The sequence below is a fragment of the Mandrillus leucophaeus genome, unplaced genomic scaffold, assembly GCF_000951045.1.
Source record: "Mandrillus leucophaeus isolate KB7577 unplaced genomic scaffold, Mleu.le_1.0 Scaffold876, whole genome shotgun sequence".
NCBI lineage: Eukaryota > Metazoa > Chordata > Mammalia > Primates > Cercopithecidae > Mandrillus > Mandrillus leucophaeus.
In genome coordinates this window covers 994,383-1,011,588 of record NW_012109541.1, presented here as the reverse complement: position 1 = coordinate 1,011,588, position 17,206 = coordinate 994,383, and the positions used below count along the sequence as shown (strand labels likewise).

General features: G+C 43.4%; 1 protein-coding gene across 3 annotated transcripts; it reads right to left on the bottom strand.

Annotated features, from left to right (window-relative positions):
• Positions 1 to 7,899: 7,899 nt before the first annotated feature.
• Positions 7,900 to 10,298, bottom strand: CITED2 (Cbp/p300-interacting transactivator, with Glu/Asp-rich carboxy-terminal domain, 2). Of its 3 annotated transcripts, none has more exons than XM_011969141.1 (2): positions 10,066 to 10,298; positions 7,900 to 9,602 (listed from the first exon to the last, which is right to left on the bottom strand). In XM_011969141.1, the coding sequence occupies exon 2, from the start codon at positions 9,592 to 9,594 to the stop codon at positions 8,773 to 8,775; it is 822 nt and encodes a 273-aa protein (XP_011824531.1). In that variant the 5' UTR covers positions 9,595 to 9,602; positions 10,066 to 10,298; the 3' UTR covers positions 7,900 to 8,772. The 3 variants fall into 3 exon arrangements, with proteins under 3 accessions (XP_011824531.1, XP_011824532.1, XP_011824530.1); XM_011969142.1 differs by lacking the exon at positions 10,066 to 10,298 and adding an exon at positions 9,914 to 10,015; XM_011969140.1 differs by lacking the exon at positions 10,066 to 10,298 and adding an exon at positions 9,782 to 9,857.
• Between the last annotated feature and the right edge of the window lie 6,908 nt (positions 10,299 to 17,206).

Sequence of the window (17,206 nt, the reverse complement as noted above, 5' to 3'; positions counted from 1 at the left end):
TAGGGAATCTTTTCCCCATTTCTTGTTTTTGTCAGGTTTGTCAAAGATCAGATGGCTGTAGATGTGTGGTATTATTTCTGAGGGCTCTGTTCTGTTCCACTGGTCTGTATCTGTTTTGGGGGCAAGTTCTTTAAGGAAATGACAGTCTAACAGCTCAGGAGAAAGTGCAAATACGAATTTACAGACCTTTAGCTCCATCTAGTGGCTAGGTCATGAAAGGAACAAATATTTTATAACATCATGGTTCTTTAGCTACATTACTTTTACATATCAGTCTATAATTACTTCCTGGAGAGTTATGTATTATGATATACAGTCCCTTTTGTTTAACAATTTTCAGCTAATCTATTGATTTGTCATCTAGCTAAATAATTTATTTCCCAAACTGTTGGAATGTGCTGTTGGAAAGTTGGGGAAGGAGAAATAGATAAATGGATATAGACAAATGCCTCTTAACTACTTGAAAACTCTTATGTCTCTGCTTATTATAGTGTTCAACACATGCCAGCTTCCTCTGATTTAGCATTGTATATAGAATTACCTCTCTCAGAAAGTTAATAATACTAACAGTCATGCTAATGATGATGATAATGATGGTGACCCAGAAAGAGATGTTTGAAGGGAAGAGAGTTCAAATAGTTATAGTTTGTTATTTATGAGGTTGGAAAAGTGAAATTAATCTGTAGGAAAATAAAACAGAACTTGAAATAAAAGAATTGATCGAATTATTTCCAGTAAATTACACCACACACACACACACACACACACACACATAATTTAAACAACTGCATCAGCAAATTTGCAATGTCATGTTCTAGAAATATTTCCTTGGGTGGCAAGTTTTTTCGGTATTTGCTTGCAGGCTGATAAATCTCAGTAGCCAAAATTTGTGCTCATTATGGCAATGAAAGGGAATATTTACAGAGACTATTCCAACCTTTGGAAAGTTGACATAACTGGGTCAGGTCTATGGCACATCCACAGACTCATGGTGAGCTTGGAAAAATAATGAGAAAGACGGAACAGGTTTTGAGGTGGTCTTATAATATTGTACTCCATCTTTTCAGAGAAGGAGAAATGATAGGAACGGGCTTATGTTTTCTTCATGAGAATTTGAATACAAGATGTATTAATTAAACATCTTCATTTTACTGATGGAGAAACTTGAGTCAACAGTGATTAAATTACACAGCTATTTGGTTGCAGAGTTAAGACTAGACCTATGTTTTTTATTCCTGATCTACTATTCTTTTCAGTACAACTATTAATAGAAGAGTTCTCCATTTCCGTAGAAGACCAAAGTAAGAGAACGTGAGCTTACATTTGCATCAAGGAAGTTTGGATAAATTGAGGAAGATTAGTTAAGTGTAAAGTAACTAAATTCCGAATTTCCTTTATTCTAACATGTACTTAAAAAAATATTAACATTATGAAATCAACCTGAATCTTATAATCAATATTAAAACATAATTGCTGGCAGGCAGTGGGGGAAGTTGTAAAGCGGTCATATTTATGTGCCAGAATTTACTAACTCACATTCTCATTTAATAGAGTATGGAATTGGCAGAGTAAGGCATTGGCTTAATTTCTGAAAGAAACTGTTTATTTCCAGCAAGATGGAATTCAATTATGGAGAAAAAAACTAAAATTGCAATTTAAATCGCTGATATTCATTCATTTGACTTGAAGTCCTAACGAGGTCAAAACGTTAAGAAGAGGTAAGCAGCTCACCAGGATGCTACTCATGCACTTTCAGGGGTCACACTGAATTTGGAGGAATTTTTATACCAAATTTGAAAAAGCGTAGACCTGAATCTTGTGAATCCCAAAAGGAAACGGTGTGTGATTGTACGGATAAATACATGTTATAGTTGTGTTCATATATTTTAGAACTTGTGTTCATGTAATGTAATGGGTTTTTTTCTTAATTGCTTATTAAATTGATCATTTTACAATCAGTGGCATTTAAGAATAGGTGTCATTTGGTTTATCACAGCAGCATTGCATGCTAGAAAGAGCACTGACTCAGAAGCTGGGTCTGGAAACTACTCTGCTCCTCTGTCTGCTACTGTGTTGTCCTTGAGCAGCTGACTTCCTCTCTAAATGTCAATTTCCTTATGTAAATTTGGGAGAATATCATGAATCTTGCAAGCATATTGTGAGCATTAAATGAGATTACGTATGTAAAGTGCCTACCACAATATCTGTCACATAGTAAGTGCTCAACCAAGGCAGCCACAGGAAACTTACGGTCAACAAAGAGATATGTTAAGAGATGTTGACGGAAGGGTAAATTTCTTTGATATGATCCCATGCAGTCTAAACAGTGTTTCTTACTATTTAAAAATCTGTGCCCTATCAGTCAAGAAGATTTTGAGGCGGGCGCAGTGGCTCACGCTGTAATCCCATCACTTTGGGAGGCCGAAGTGGGTGGATCACGCGGTCAAGAGATTCCGATCATCCCAGCCAATATGGTGAAACCCTGTCTCTAAGAAAAATACAGAAAAAATAGCTGGGCGTGGTGGTGCGGGCCTGTAGCCCCAGTTACTCAGGAGGCTGAGGCAGGAGAATCACTTGAACCCAGCAGGTGAGGTTGCAGTGAGCTGAGATCGTGCCACTGCAGTCCAGCCTGGCAACAGAGCAAGACTCTATCTCAAAAAAAAAAAAAAAAAAAAAGAAGAGATTTTGAAATGTCTTTCTACATTTTGTTTTACTAAAAGAATGTGTATTAAAACATCTGTCCAAATATAGTATGGAATATGTTTTTATAAATTACTGTTTTCTCTCCCTTCTCCCTATCCTGAGAGGTACCTCTACCCACCTGAGAACCATTGATTCAAAACATGGTGTCAGAAGGGGATCTTAGAAACATTTAGATATTTAAGTTCATATTAGGAACATAACAGTCAGTTCAATCACTTTTCACCTACTGGCCTCATCATCCTTATGTTTGGTAAACACACTGGGTAAAGAGAGATATATGAAACTGGTCATCATCTTGCTTATCCTCAAGAGTTATCCAAAATACATGCAACGGAGCCATATTTAGAAGGTGATCTAAGAATGTGTATGCACAATTGAAGTATACTATGTGTTTGTCATGAAGGAGATACCAACTGTCATGAAGTAAAACACCCAACGGAACCCAAAGCAAACCCCAAAACCAGTGGGTTACGAGAATAAACCACCACCATTAACAACAACAAAATTCTGTGGCCTAGTGACTAAGGAAATCACAAGGCCAAATTTCATTCCAGCCCATAGGGAAACCCAGAGAGAAAAGACTTCAATAGCCTCCAAGCCCATTTCCTTCGCTGTAGCGAGTGTTCATAAAAACAGTATTGACAATCTGGAGTTGGCTGACTTTTCCTGATTTTATGCTAGTTTGACTTGCACTCAAGCTTTAATTTTGCTCCCCACTCAGCTTTCAGGAATGGACAGGCAGAATTCTTTGGGCACTATTAACTTTTCAAAAGCCACTCTACTATTTGCATATCTCCTGCAATGCGCACTATGCTAACCTTGCCTTGCTACAGGCTCCTCAGGAGACAGATTCCCCTGTCGGCTTTGTTCAGCAACCCAAAATGTAATCAAGTAACCACTCTACTGTAGAGGGAAGAAAGGGAAGGATTTCAGGGCTGAGCACAATGGTGATACCATGGGAAAATTCCAAGAATTCCGTGAACCGCGGTCCTCACCCCTGGTTGTGCCCCTGCCTCACTAATCTTTCAGATTAGTTCAGCCTAATGAAAACTAATAACATATAAAGCAAGTAATAATATTCATCGTCCATCTTTCTTTCATGTGCTTTTTGCTCACTCTGCAAGTTCTGATTTAGCCAAGCTGAATTCTCAGAAAGCACCACTAACTGCCTCCTGGGGCTGCTTCGTTTAGTGCTCATCTAGGGAAGGAAGTAACTGATAAGAATCCAGCTGCTAAAAAGTCATTATTTGTTCGTAGACAGTGTGGAAGAGGTCGGTCTGATAGTTTCTGTTTCCCAAGGATTCAGTTTCTCAACACAACAGACTCTTATTAATCATAGCTTTTCTTTCATTGTGTATAAATGTCAAAATATGATAGAAATTCTCGCCAGCCGCTCTCAGAATATTTTCTCACTATTTAGCATTACTTATGAGTTTAATTTCTTCCTGGGAAGGGAAGAAGTTCTTTATTTCAGATGTTTTAATATTTTTCAAAAATATAGGTGGGGCTTACCACAAGGCGAACTAAAATTATCAGCAGTATGTTATTTGATAGAAAATATTCTTGTATTTCCTTTTCCAGTTTAAATTAGAAGTATGGCTACCAGGAAAAAAAAAAAGGAATCATTTTTCTCCTTGCTGCATAAAAATAGGTCAAGTAATTTAAGCCAGTCCATTGCAATTAAAATTCTGACATTGCCATTGTTCTTTCTATTCCAGGGGGAGAAGACAAACAGAGCCCCTGATAATAGGGGTTCACTGGCTAAGTCATTTGATGTGCTACCTATTGTTCTCTTCTGGAGGCTCAGCCTCAACCTGCCTGGGAGCGCTGATTTTGATGATAGTGGTACAGTCCCAAAATGATAAATACCACCTCTGAAGCATGCGTTTCTGAAGAGGTGTAATGCTGCTTTCATGCTAGCAAAACAATTCCATTGCAGAGGCAAAAAATTGCCAATGGCATGGGTCCGAAATTCTTTGAATTCTAAATTTATTTATTTTTTGGAGACAATGTTATCTCCCCGGTTTATTTTAAAGTAAATTTTACTGACTCAATTAGACAGCAACACTCATCCTCATTAAAGATCCTGCAGTCCTTTCACAAGATTAGGGCTGGTGGCTTGGTCACATTCCAATGTGGATAATTGCATTCTGCATTCCTGGATATTTCCCTCCACCTTTCCAACCTCATACCATCAAATGCATTGTTATTTTCCCTTACTGCAAATCAACAGTGCTGTTGTGGAGGCGCCGAGGGTTTGCCATCCCCTCAGTTTACAGGCTAAAGCATCGGCCCAAACCACTGCTCCTTACGCTTTTAAGAGAAAACCCCTTAGGTAATGCATATTTTCAAATATGAGGCAAATCTCAATTATGCACACTTAATCATAGGTTAAGGTCTTTGGTAAGTAAAATATTCTTATTTTATAAAGGATGTTTATTTTGGAATCTTCTTTGATTTAAAAAATGTGTTGCTCGAATATGTGCTGTTTGCTCAAAGAAGAAAACAAAGTCTTCAGAAATGGTAACAAAACAAACAATAAAGAGAAAAACCTCTTGAGGAGACAGCTTTTCATTGACCTTCTAAATAAATTCCACAAGGGGGCGAAAACACCTAATGGTCCGGGGCTGCAAAGTTTTTATTGCAAAACTGGCCACCCATAATAGATTAGTGGATTAATATTTTTCTCTAAAGGATCTGGCCTTTAATGTTGACATCAATTTATAGCCATCCCAGGCGTTTACAGTAGTAAAAGTCATGGAGACCATAAACTTCACAATAGATGTCAGCCTTCTGCTACCAGTGCTCTAGCCCAGCACCCCATAAACAGTGGTGATTAGGTAACTGTTCTTCAAAGACCCATCCATAGCGCTAACGTCTTTATCAGCTCCGGCAAAGATACTGTCACAAGGATTTTATCAGGCACAAGACAGAAGTACACGTTTTTATTAATGTGGACTTATTTTTCTGACATGTAGCTATGAGGTTGCACTGCGGCTTATCATTGATCTCTTCTTGAAAATCAAGCATGGAGTGTCTATTTTTGGGCAAAGCTTAAAGAACAGAAGCTCTCTTGTATCATATTAGAACTTTTTGACAAACAGCCAAGGTACAGAGGTCAAATTTCCCCATATGCTATAAGCAACTTAGTAGGAAGCAAGACCACAAAAGGTTTTGCAAATGTCTGCCAGTAGCCGGGTGATCTAGGTCACTGTACAGGTTTCATTAATCAGGTTGTTGAAACAAGGAGTTATTTTTCTCTGCTTAAGAGACCTGCAGATATCACGTAGAATCTGCTCAATTGTCGATCAAGAAAGAGTTTTTAATGAAACAGATCATTCAAGTGAACGGGAGTGGGGGGAGCATTGTATTTGTACTGAAGACAAATTGTGCTTTTTAGCCCAGCTCCTCTGTTTGAGTCCTCTGTTCTGGTAGGGATGGGCTCAAGAGCTAATAATAGTTTCTTGGGCTCTGCATCTCCACATACGTGTTCCGGCGTTTGAGCAGCAGGAGGAATTTAGTGACAGAGCAGGTGTTGTGGCTTATTCCCTGGCAGAATAAATGGTGAAGGGTGGTGGCAAGACAATTCTTTTGCTTCTTTATGCAAAAAAACAGTGCCTTTAATCGCTTTCCTTTTTTCCTGGCACTAGTGAAAAAGGATAGGAGTTGCTGTATTAATATGTATGCAAACATATTTTTTCACTTGAGCCTCTGGAAAAAAAAAAGAGAAAGAAAAACTTACTGCGAAAAAGCTTAGCCAGAAAGATTTATAGCTGATTGCAGATTTAGTATTGACATGTCTTAGCTGAAGAAAACTTCAGCTTTAACTATTACTGTGGAAATCTGGATCAGTTTTTCAAGTGGGGTAAAAAGAGTTTTGGATGATTCAGTATATTGTCAGAAATTATTTGAACATAATTTTAAATAAGAAAGTGTCAATTATAGAGGTATATAAAAAACCCAGTGGAGTGTGTGCATTTTGATTTTACATGGCCTGCCTTGGAAATAGAATTATAAAATGTAGATGATCTAAATTATACTTAAAGCAGCCTTTATGGCCAACTTACTCTCTCGTAACACTTCTAAATATCCGCTCTTCCTGATTTCTTATAAACTATGGAATTTGAGAATCGAAGTCTAAATGAAATCGTTTTTTAAAGCATTATTTGTAAGATTTTCTTCAACCTACATTTTTTACTTCCCCTAGTAAGTTACATATAAAAGTCTGTATTTGTTCTTGAAGGTAGGTGTGTTGCTCCTATAAACATAAGATAAGCCATGGAAACATGAAAGAGAAAAACAAAATTCCTTCTCCTTCCACCTGGGATAATTTGAGATTTTCACACTATTACTTTTTCCTTTGCTTGATTATATAAGGCAAAACTTGACACCCACTTAGTTGTAGCTATGGTCTTCTTGGTAAGTCATCTATCTAGGTAAAATGAAAATATTATTTTTAGGTGCTTTGCATCCCATGCATGCAACAGGAAAAGCTCAGAATTCAGGAGAACAGGGCATGCTTAAGAGGGAACATCTTGTAAAGACTGTAATTTGACCTTTGAGTCAACCTGAGTACATTTTAAATATTATAGGACAAAATGGAAAGCCTCAAGGCGGAATTCTGCCCCCTCTTCCTCTCAGAACTATCAACCAGTCAGACACTGTTTCAGAGATTACCCTAGAAAATATGTACCTATCCTTGGCACTTTCGCTGAAAAATAAAACTATCATCACTGGAGATAAAGGTAGATTTGTATTTAATGCCACCCCCATCAATCAATCAGTGTATTATTCCAATCTACCTCCATTTAAGTAGTTGAATCAGATATAAACAGAAACACTTGATTTTTTTTTTTCCTCCTGTCCATTGAAAAAGATAATGTTGAATATTGCAAACCTTTCTAACTCTGGAGTACACTTGATATGATGGCAATTAAGAAAAAAAAAAAAAGCACTGTGACAACTTTGCAGCTTTTGATTAAAGCACACCAAGAGGCATGTTACAATGATAACAATGAAGCATTATGCCAATTATGTTAAATCCTGCTCTCCGCTTAAGCTCATCATGACCTGTTTTAGTGTCCTGTAATTTATCCTTTGGAATGCTTACTCTCATCAATAAGGTGTTCAACTCAAAGACGGGGAAAAAAGCCACCAAAGGTAACAATCACTCCCAAATGACTTCTAGAAAACAAGTTATTTCTTAACTTTTTATTGACATTGGCAAATTAAAATAGAATAAATTAACAAGTATTTTTTCAAAAAAATGTTTTGTACAAAAATACTGTCAAAATTTCCTAAAAAGCTTTCAACACAGTAGTATCTTTTCATGTACTGAATATAACTATTAGCACAGTGTCAAAATGTTGAAGACAGAAACAAAATAAAAATCTGTGAAATGTTTGCCACTGACGACATTCCACACCCTATTATCATCTGTACATATGGGGATGGGGGGTGGGCAGGGGGGACAGCCAACTTGAAAGTGAACAGTATGACTTTTCCTGATCCAGAACAGTTTGGCCCACATCTGTTTAATCTTCCAGTTTAGCATATTTTAAAAATTAGTCTGTACTCAAATGCATAGTTAAAAAAATGAAGCGAGATGGCAGAGTTTGTGCAGTAATATCTGCCCTTCAAAGTTCATGCAACCAACTAATGCAATTTTTCCTTTCACTCGTAAATCTGAATGCAGTTCAGTCATTTGAAACCATCTACAAAATCCACAAGATTAAGCAGTTTGCCAAGATTAATATCTAACAGTTGAGCACTGGAGAAAGTGAGGGAAAGGAGTAAAAACAAACAACGAAAAAGACCAAGTTAGCTAGATATTTCAACTACATAAGGGAGGTGAATGTCAAGGCTACAAAAACGAAACAAAAACAGGAAAAAAAAAGTGGCAGCAATTTTTTTTAAACCAATTTGTACAAGTTTATAGTTTACTTTGTTTCCAAGTTCTCAAACCTTTCAAGATCTGAAAAGTGAGATACTGTGTCTAAGGGAATGTTTCTTTTAATTCACACCGAAGAAGTTGGGGGTTTGATTTCTTTCGCCGGGGTTTCGATCGAGTCAACAGCTCACTCTGCTAGGCTGCTGTTTGCACACGAAGTCCGTCATAAAATCAAACTCGTTTTGCCCCAGCCAGAGTTCGGGCAGCTCTTTGATGCGGTCCAAACCCATTTCTATCACCAAGGACATAAGAACTTCCTCGTCGATGAAATCAGTGTCTATGACATTGGGCGGCAGCATTGCAGCAGGGACGTGGGCCACGGAGGCGGGCATGTTGCTGCTGCCGCTGCCGCCGCTGCCGCCGCCGCTGTTGCTGCTGCCCGCGCCGCCGCCCGAGCTGCCGCCAGAGCCGCCGGGGGTGCTGCTGCCGCCCGAGCCGCCGGGGGTGCTGCTGCCGCCGCTGTGCTTGGGGTTGCAATCTCGGAAGTGCTGGTTTGTCCCGTTCATCTGGTGGCCTGCAGCAGGGTGCAAATCCGGCATGTAGTGGTTGTGGGGGTAGGGGTGATGGTTGAAATACTGGTTGTTGAGCTTCTGCAGCTGCATGCTGGCCGGCAGGGAGCCTCCCTGACTGGCCACCGGGGGGCCCATGAACTGGGAGTTGTTAAACCTGGCCGCGGGGGCCAGTGCACTAGGGGGGTGCCCTCCGTTCACAGTCCCCGGCCCCATCGCATGCCTGATGCCGCTCGTGGCATTCATGTTGCCCGCGCCGTAGTGTATGTGCTCGCCCATCAGGGCGTTGAAAGCGTGCTGGGGCTGCTGCTGCTGGTGGTGATGGGGGCTCGGGAACTGCCCCATGCCCATGCGGTGGGCAGGGTGGTGGTGCAGCCCATTGGTGCCGTCGGGGAAGCGCCCGTGGTTCATGGCCATCATATGGTCTGCCATTTCCAGTCCTGGAAGTGAAAAGGGCAGACGATGAGACCCGCGCCACACGTGTCGCCCACCACAGCGCACCCCACTTTTGCCCGCCTCTGCCCCCCAGGATTCCCGGGCGCACGTCGGCTGCAAACCACCACCCCCAAGATCCCACTAGCAGCCGGTGCACCCGGGCTCGCCACCACGGAGGAGCTGCCACTCATAACACAGCCGAGCGCTGCATAAACAGCCCCTTCCCCTGCGATCGGGCGGGGGGACCCGAGCCCACACCCCCTCTGCTCCCCGAAGTGGCCTAATAAAGGAAGTGCCCCGTAGCCCTGCCGCGAACTTCAGGCATTAAATCAGCCCTCCTCATCCTGTTGTTGCACATCCTGTTGTTATTCCCCAGCTTCGCCTCACGCTCTTCCTCCAGGCAAACCCTGCTGCCCTCGGAGGACTGGGCTGGCAGGAGCCCCAGCCAGCTTCGCCCGTCGCGCTTACCTTCCGTTTTTGCGATTTCTGCTCCGAAGACCGAGGGCGGGCTCGTCGGGTCCAGGACCGGCTCAGCAGCACATAGAGGGGGCCTTCTTGGCGTGCAAAACGCTTCGCTGTCGCGATGTCGGCGCCGAGGTCTCGCAGCGGCCGCTGGGGCAGATTCGGAGCCGTTCCCTTTTATTTCCCCTCCGCTGCCCTCACAGCTCTGCAGGACCGCCCGGCAGCTGCCAACAATGAGCTGTGTTTCTTAGGGCTTTGGCCACAGTTAATATAGGCATTTCGGGAAGGGCGGAGCGAGAGCCTCCAGGGCGGGCGGCGCCAAGACGCGGATTCCGGAATGCCGCGGACACCCTGGACCGGGTCTGGGAGCCGCGTCCCCGCCACCCGCGGCACGTGCGCAGAGGCTGCGGGACCCAGGGGCCGCCCCGTCGCCCCGTCGCCCCCCGACTCTGGTTTCTTCCCGACCCAGAAACGCGAGGTTAGCTCAGCCACCCCCGAGGCATGGGGGAAATCCTCCCCGGCCGCCCCGCCCGAAGGTAGCGCCCGCCCGGATAGGAACGAGGAGAGCTCACCGCCCCACTCTGGTTGGAGCTCCCCACCCCCAGCTCTCTCACTCGGCTCACAGCGATCCGGCCGGCCCTCTACGGGAAAAGGGGACTCGCCCAGCGCCCCGGCCCGCCAGAGTGCCCTTCTGCCTCCCCGGTTTTGCAAAAGCTTTCCCAGACTGCGAAGAATGGCTGTGCTTCCTCGAGTTGGGTTTTAAAGACCTGGACAAATAATGCGCCCTTTCCTGAGTCCCCTTTCCTAGGCTGTGCCTTTGTGTTTTCATACGGGCAGTGGGTAGACCTACTCTAGATCACCGCATGTAGATGCATTTTTTTCCTCCACTCCTTTCAAGGACAGGAGCTGGGGGCGGGGAGCGGCAGCGGCTGCAGGTGGACGGAGCGCGCTTGCGGGCCCGGCCAACCCCGCTCCCGCGCCCTGGAATTCCAGTCCGCGCTTTCGGGCCCACCCGCCGCTCCCGGGGTACGTGTGCTTCTGCTAAGTTTGCGTTTGCAGCTCTTGGTAGCTTTGGCATCCGAGCTGAGGCGTCTCTGCTCTGTAAACAAACTCAGCGATCCTCGTCCCCAGATCCACCTTTTTGCACATACACAGTTACTTGCTTCTGCTGTTGCCCTGGATCCGGGAGGTGGGGGTGTGTGCAAACTTGCACAGCCTCCCTCCGGGCTCTGCCTGACGGTTTGGGGTTGATTTAGAAGCAAACGGGTTTGTAATTAAGAAATTCGAGGGCTGAGTAAGGCTGCTGCTGCTGGAAAAGGAAAACAAATAGATAACATGGTAATCGCTTTGTAAATAAAGTCGTTCTGGAGGTGGGCACGTAGCTGCACGTCCCGGATGGCACCACGCGCACACACACGACTGGGACTCTTCCTTTTCAGTGAAATTGTTCAGTGGGGCAATAGGCGATAATAATAACCTTGCTTTCAGAACGCGGTACAACGAGCCTAGTCGCCCGTTTGGTTCATTGACTTGCAAATAAAACCCTTAACACAGGTCTGGGCTACTACCCAGTCGGAGCTCTCTGGTTTTCTCACATGGGGAAGCCGAGTTGTTTCCCCAACACCATGATGGGGCTGCTCTGAGCTTTTATATTGCTCTTTATGTGGTAAAATCGAGTTTAGCGCTCCGAATAAGGACTTCTGGGCAGTTGTTCTTCATAACTCGATAGCCATTGAAGACTTCCTGCTGCGAAGAGCGAGTCCGCCTCCCCGCCCCCCTCGTCTTTTTCCCCCTTCTTGCACACGAGACTTTTAAAGGCCCTATTTCTTGAGGTCTGGAAATTCTGATACATCTCCCCGTTCAGGAATTTGCAAAAGAGACCCAATCCTGATTACTTTCGTCTATGACCCCCCTGTCTTTTCCTAGTCAGGCATATTTTTTTAAATGTTATTCCTTTTTGTCTTTTCTTCTTTCCTCTTCCAGGGTCTCCGGCAAACCATGCATGCAAATAATTTTTAAACCTCAAAAATATTTACTTTTTAGAGATACAGGCACAGGACACATTGCATTGTTAGTTGCAACAATTCCCTATTCTCCTAACCTCCCACCACCTTTGCCTGTAGGTCAGGACATGCAGTTTACCGAATCAGAGGCTTGGGTACCTGAAGGGACCACTTCCTCTAAAAAAACAGATTCTAAAATATTGGTCAACCCCAGCCTCAAAAATCACGGGATTGTTTACTTTCCCTTCTTTATACTGCAAGTGTTTTTAGACACAAGGAACAGCTTTTGAATGTCTAATCTAAATTCCTCTTGCAACCACTAAGGAAAGGTGGAGCTCCATCCAGCTCCCGTGGTTCTACCTACTATTGGGAAATCCCTGGAAAGGTCACCTGCCCATCCCCCATCCCTTAAAGGAGAACAAAATAGTTCTGGGACCAGCTGGTTGGAACATGGCATGCTTTGTTCATTTATTCTCATCCATCCGTTGAACGTGCTCCAAGTGCCAAGCGCTTTCTTGGTGCCTGGAGATACAAACAAGATAGGAACTCATGGTCACGGGGAGAAAACTGACAAACAGGCCTTGAACACACTATGATAAATGCCACAACGGCATTGAAAGAAAGGGCTTTGGAGAGCACATAGGAGGGACACCTACCCTGTCCTGGGGGCTTTGGGAAGGCTTTCCGGTGGAGATGGTGACTAAGGGAAGGCCTCAGGATGAAAGGAAGTTTCGTCCCATTAGGAGTGGAGTAGAAAACTTATGGTTAAGGAGTTAATGCAAAGATGAGAGAAACAAGGTTGGACAAATATGCTGGGGCCGGATGCCAAGGGCATTGTGTCCTCAAGCTGAGAAATTTTGCTGTATCCCAAAGACAATGGGAGGCAGGTAGAAGCTTGTGAAGCCATGAGATAGGAAAGATTTGGGTTTTAGAAAGATCAGGGCAGTACTGTGGAGAATGGTTAGAGAAAGTAAGACAGGAAACAGGAAGTCCAGTTAGGGGGCATTTACAGTAAGCCAGGGCTCCCAGAAGTTCTGTGTAACTAGTGTTTATCCTGTGAACCTGGGTGAGCGAGTGAGTGGTCTATCTGTGGCCCTCACAGATGGCTGTATTTGTTTCCCAGAGCTGCCATAACAGAGTACTATTTAGGTTGGTGCAAAAGTAATTGTGATTTTTTTTTTTTTGCCATTGAAAGTAATGGCGAAAACCGTAATTACTTATGCACCAATCTAATACAAACTTAAGGCTGATCAAGCTTTAAACAACAAAACATTGTTGTCTCACAGTTCTGGAGGCTAGAGGTGCAAGGCCAAGTTGTTGGCGGGGTTGGTTCTGAAGGCCTTGAGGGAGAATCTATTCCATGTCTCTTTGCTGGCCTTTGGGAGTTTTCCGGCAATCTTTGGTGTCCCTTGACTTGCAGATGTATCACACTGATCCCCACCTTCATCTTCACGTGACTTTTTCCACCCCCTGCCCCCTTGTATGTGTATCTCTGTGTCCAAAGTTCCCCTTTTTACAAGGACTCTGGTCCTTTTGGATTAGGGCTTCTCCTACTGGCCTCATTTTAACTTGATCACCTCTACAAGCTCCTGACTCCAAAGAAGGTCATATTCTGGAGGTTAGAACTCCAACGTATCTCCAAGATATTTTTGTGGAGATGCAATTCGACCCATAACAGTGGTAAATAAACTGAGTAACAGAAGACCCCTGCTGCCAGCAGAGAAAGTTGCCACCTGGAACTCTCTTCCCAGATGTCCTACTGGCCCATATTCTCATTTTTTCACATCTCTGCTCAAATATCACCTCAACAAGCTCTTCCTGACTATCCTACCCAAATGGCAGTATCTCTCTTGTTTCCTTGCCCGGCTTTATGTTTCATCTTAGTGTGTCTTCCTACCTAACATGCTGCATGGTAAATTGACAGTTGACTGCCTTCCCCACTAGAATGGCACCTCCATGAGAGCAGAGACCTAGCCTGGTTGTTCACTCAGTGTCTGAAACAAGCCCTGGCAGGTATTACTCTTTTACTAACTGATGGGTGAATGCATGAATAAAATATGGCATTGGCACTATGGGAACCCCAATGAGGGGCCCAGGAAGACTTTCTGGAGAAGGTTACTCTCAAGGCTGGAGGTGGACCAGGTGCAGTGGCTCACACCTGTAATCCCAGAATTTTGGGAGGTTGAAGTGGGAGGATCACTTGAGCCCAGGAGTTTGAGACCAACCTGGGCAACATCTTGAGATCTTGTCTCAACAAAATAAAATTAGAAAATGAGCCAGGTGTGGTGGTGCATGCCTGTTGTCCTAGATGCTGAGGAGGCTGAGGTGGGAGGATCGCTTGAGCCCAGGAGTTCGAGGTTGCAGTGAGCTATAATCGCACCACTCCACCCCAGCCTTGGCAATAGAGTGAGACCTCCATCCCTTCTACCTCCCAAAAAAAGGCTGGAGGTAGAAAAATCAAGTGGAAAAGGTGAACAGCAGCTTATCTTTGTCTGCATCGTGGCAGCCACTTGGGCAAAACTGTTATCTGTTTGGGAAGATGACTTACCTGGGCATCACTGGCTGCTGAGTAGTGGACAAAGGTCCCCATTGGTGGGAACTTTTGTCTGAAAGAAGTTTTTAGAGGTGAGTCTCTGGCTTTAGCTAAAACCTGAATTGAGAAAAGGCTGACTGAAGGGCCCAGCTTCAAAAAATATATTGAAAGAGCTCATACTTGTGTGGTGGAGCTGGGGAAGGGGGTGGGGTGAGATTTAACACTGTATTTTGTACTTTATTTAAATTATCTCAACTGGGTGCAGTGGCTCATGCCTGCAATCACTAGCACTTTGGGAGGCTGACGTGGGAGAACTGCTTAAGCCCAGAAGTTTGAGACCAGCCTAGGCAATATGGCAAAACCCCAGACTCTACAAAAAATATAAAAATTAGCTGAGCATGGTGGCTCGTGACTGTAGTCCCAGCAACTCAGGAAGCCAGGAAGCTGAGGTGGGAGCATTACTTGAGCCCAGGAGGTGAAGGCTGCAGGTCGAGGTCGAGGTCGTGCCACTGCACTCCAGTCTGGGTGACAGAGCAAGACCCTGTCTCAAAAAGAAATAAAACCCAAAAAACAAAACAACAAAATGAAACAAAACCCTAAAGCTCACTTAATCCTCAATGTAAGGAGTAGGGATTAATTTCATCACTTTAGTAAGGAGGACTTTGAGTCTCAGAGAATCTTTTAAAAATAAAAATAAAAACAATGAAAAACATGGCCACCTTCTCAGAGGGAGAGGAATAGAGAAAAGAGGAGAGAAGTAGCCAGAGAGTCTGTTAATACATGCATATAGGACAGACGCCCTATATGCAACCTGGTGTTATCTGCAAATTGAATAATGTCTTACATGTGGTATATATGTCAAACTGAGATGTGAATATCACTTTTAAACATGTAAACTTGGTTCTAATTCATAAAATACAAATTCACTTGAACTTATTACCAAACTCATAATAGTTTTTCTGTCTTTAGGTATTTTTTCATTCAAGAAAAATATAGCCATTATCATGTAGAAGTCAATGAAATGTTTGTATTAAAGGGTCTTTGAATTGATGAAGTTGGTACTATCCCGCTTGAGAATTTGATTAAAATAAATATTTTAGGATGTCATTCCTGGAGTTCTTGATTCAGCAGGCTGGCAGTGGGGCCTGAGAAGCTATATATATTTTTTAAAAGCTCCCAGTTGGTTTTGATATTTAGTTAGGTTTGCAAACAACCAACCTTGTTTATAGGTTGATGACAACTGGATTCATTCTCACAGGGTTCATGGGTGTATTATGAACCTGGTTCACCCTCATAATGTCCAGTTTCCCTGAAGTGCCACCCGTTTCCTCCCCACCTCCCACCCACGACTGGAATTTTGCCCATCTTTGAAGGCCCAGTTCAGATGACATTTCCTCTTTTTTAGTCTCCCCTGATCCCCTAGATGGAAAGAATTCTGGCTCCTTGGTGCTTCCAGGGCAGTTTACTCAGATCTTCCTTTATGACCTATTTTGACTTGAGTTCTGGGTATTTGTGTTCTCCTGTAACCTTCCCTGTGATGGCAGAGGTTCCCAGGTGAGCTCCAAGGGGCTGCAAAATGTCGTGCACAGAATAAGGTCAATCTTCAACAGATGTCTCTCGACTTACCATGGAGTCACGCTCTGACAAACCCCAGTTCTATAAATTGAAAACATCATCAGTCAAACCATCATAAGCCAGGAGCATGTGTATAAGTTTTCTAGGGCTGCTAGGGCTGCCATAACAAAATAGCGGCCTGGGAGGCCTAAATAACAGAAATGTATTTCCTCACAGTTCTGGAGGCTGGAAGTCCACGATCACAGTGTGAGGACCCCTCTCCTTAGCTTGCAGATGGCTGCTTCTTGTGTTTTCACATGGCCTTTCCTTTGTGCACAGGAAACCCTGGTGTCTCTTTCATGTGTCCAAATTTCCTCTTCTTATGAGGACATCAGTCAGATTGGATTAGGACCCTCCCTAATGTCCTCATTTTAACTGAGTCACCTCTTTAAAGACCTTATCTCTAGTTATGGTTACATTCTTAGGTACTGGGAGTTAGCTGTCAACAGAGGAATTTGGGTGGGGGTACAATTCAGCCTATAAAACACACGTCACATACAGATTCTTTTTTAGATAATTGGCATTTTCTTAGTCTGCACCTTTAACAATAAACTAGAGAACATTCACATTGGTTTTGAAGTTGGATGAGGTATGTTGGAAAGCAGAAGAAAAATTCAGTGACCTTAAATAATTAGAAAAACACTCTATCAAAAACAAGATTATGTTCAATAAGAAAAACTGCAGAGGCTTCATGAGGACAATAACAAATTACATGGGTATTGGATGGGAAATTATTGACTAGATATAACAAGTTCAGCCAAAAACCAAACCAAAACAAAACTGCGGGTCCTCCTAAGCTATTGGTTGAATCAGAGGCAGCCACGGAATGCTGTTATTGAGAAGGACACAACTCGGACTGTATCAGGAGTGAGAATCACATGACAGAGCTGGAAGTAATCCTTTTGCTACACTGGGCTCTTCTGAGAGATCATGGTTGCTTTGCAACTTTACTTTTTCATAAAGAGTTACCGAAAGCAAAGAAAGTTCATTTAAAAAA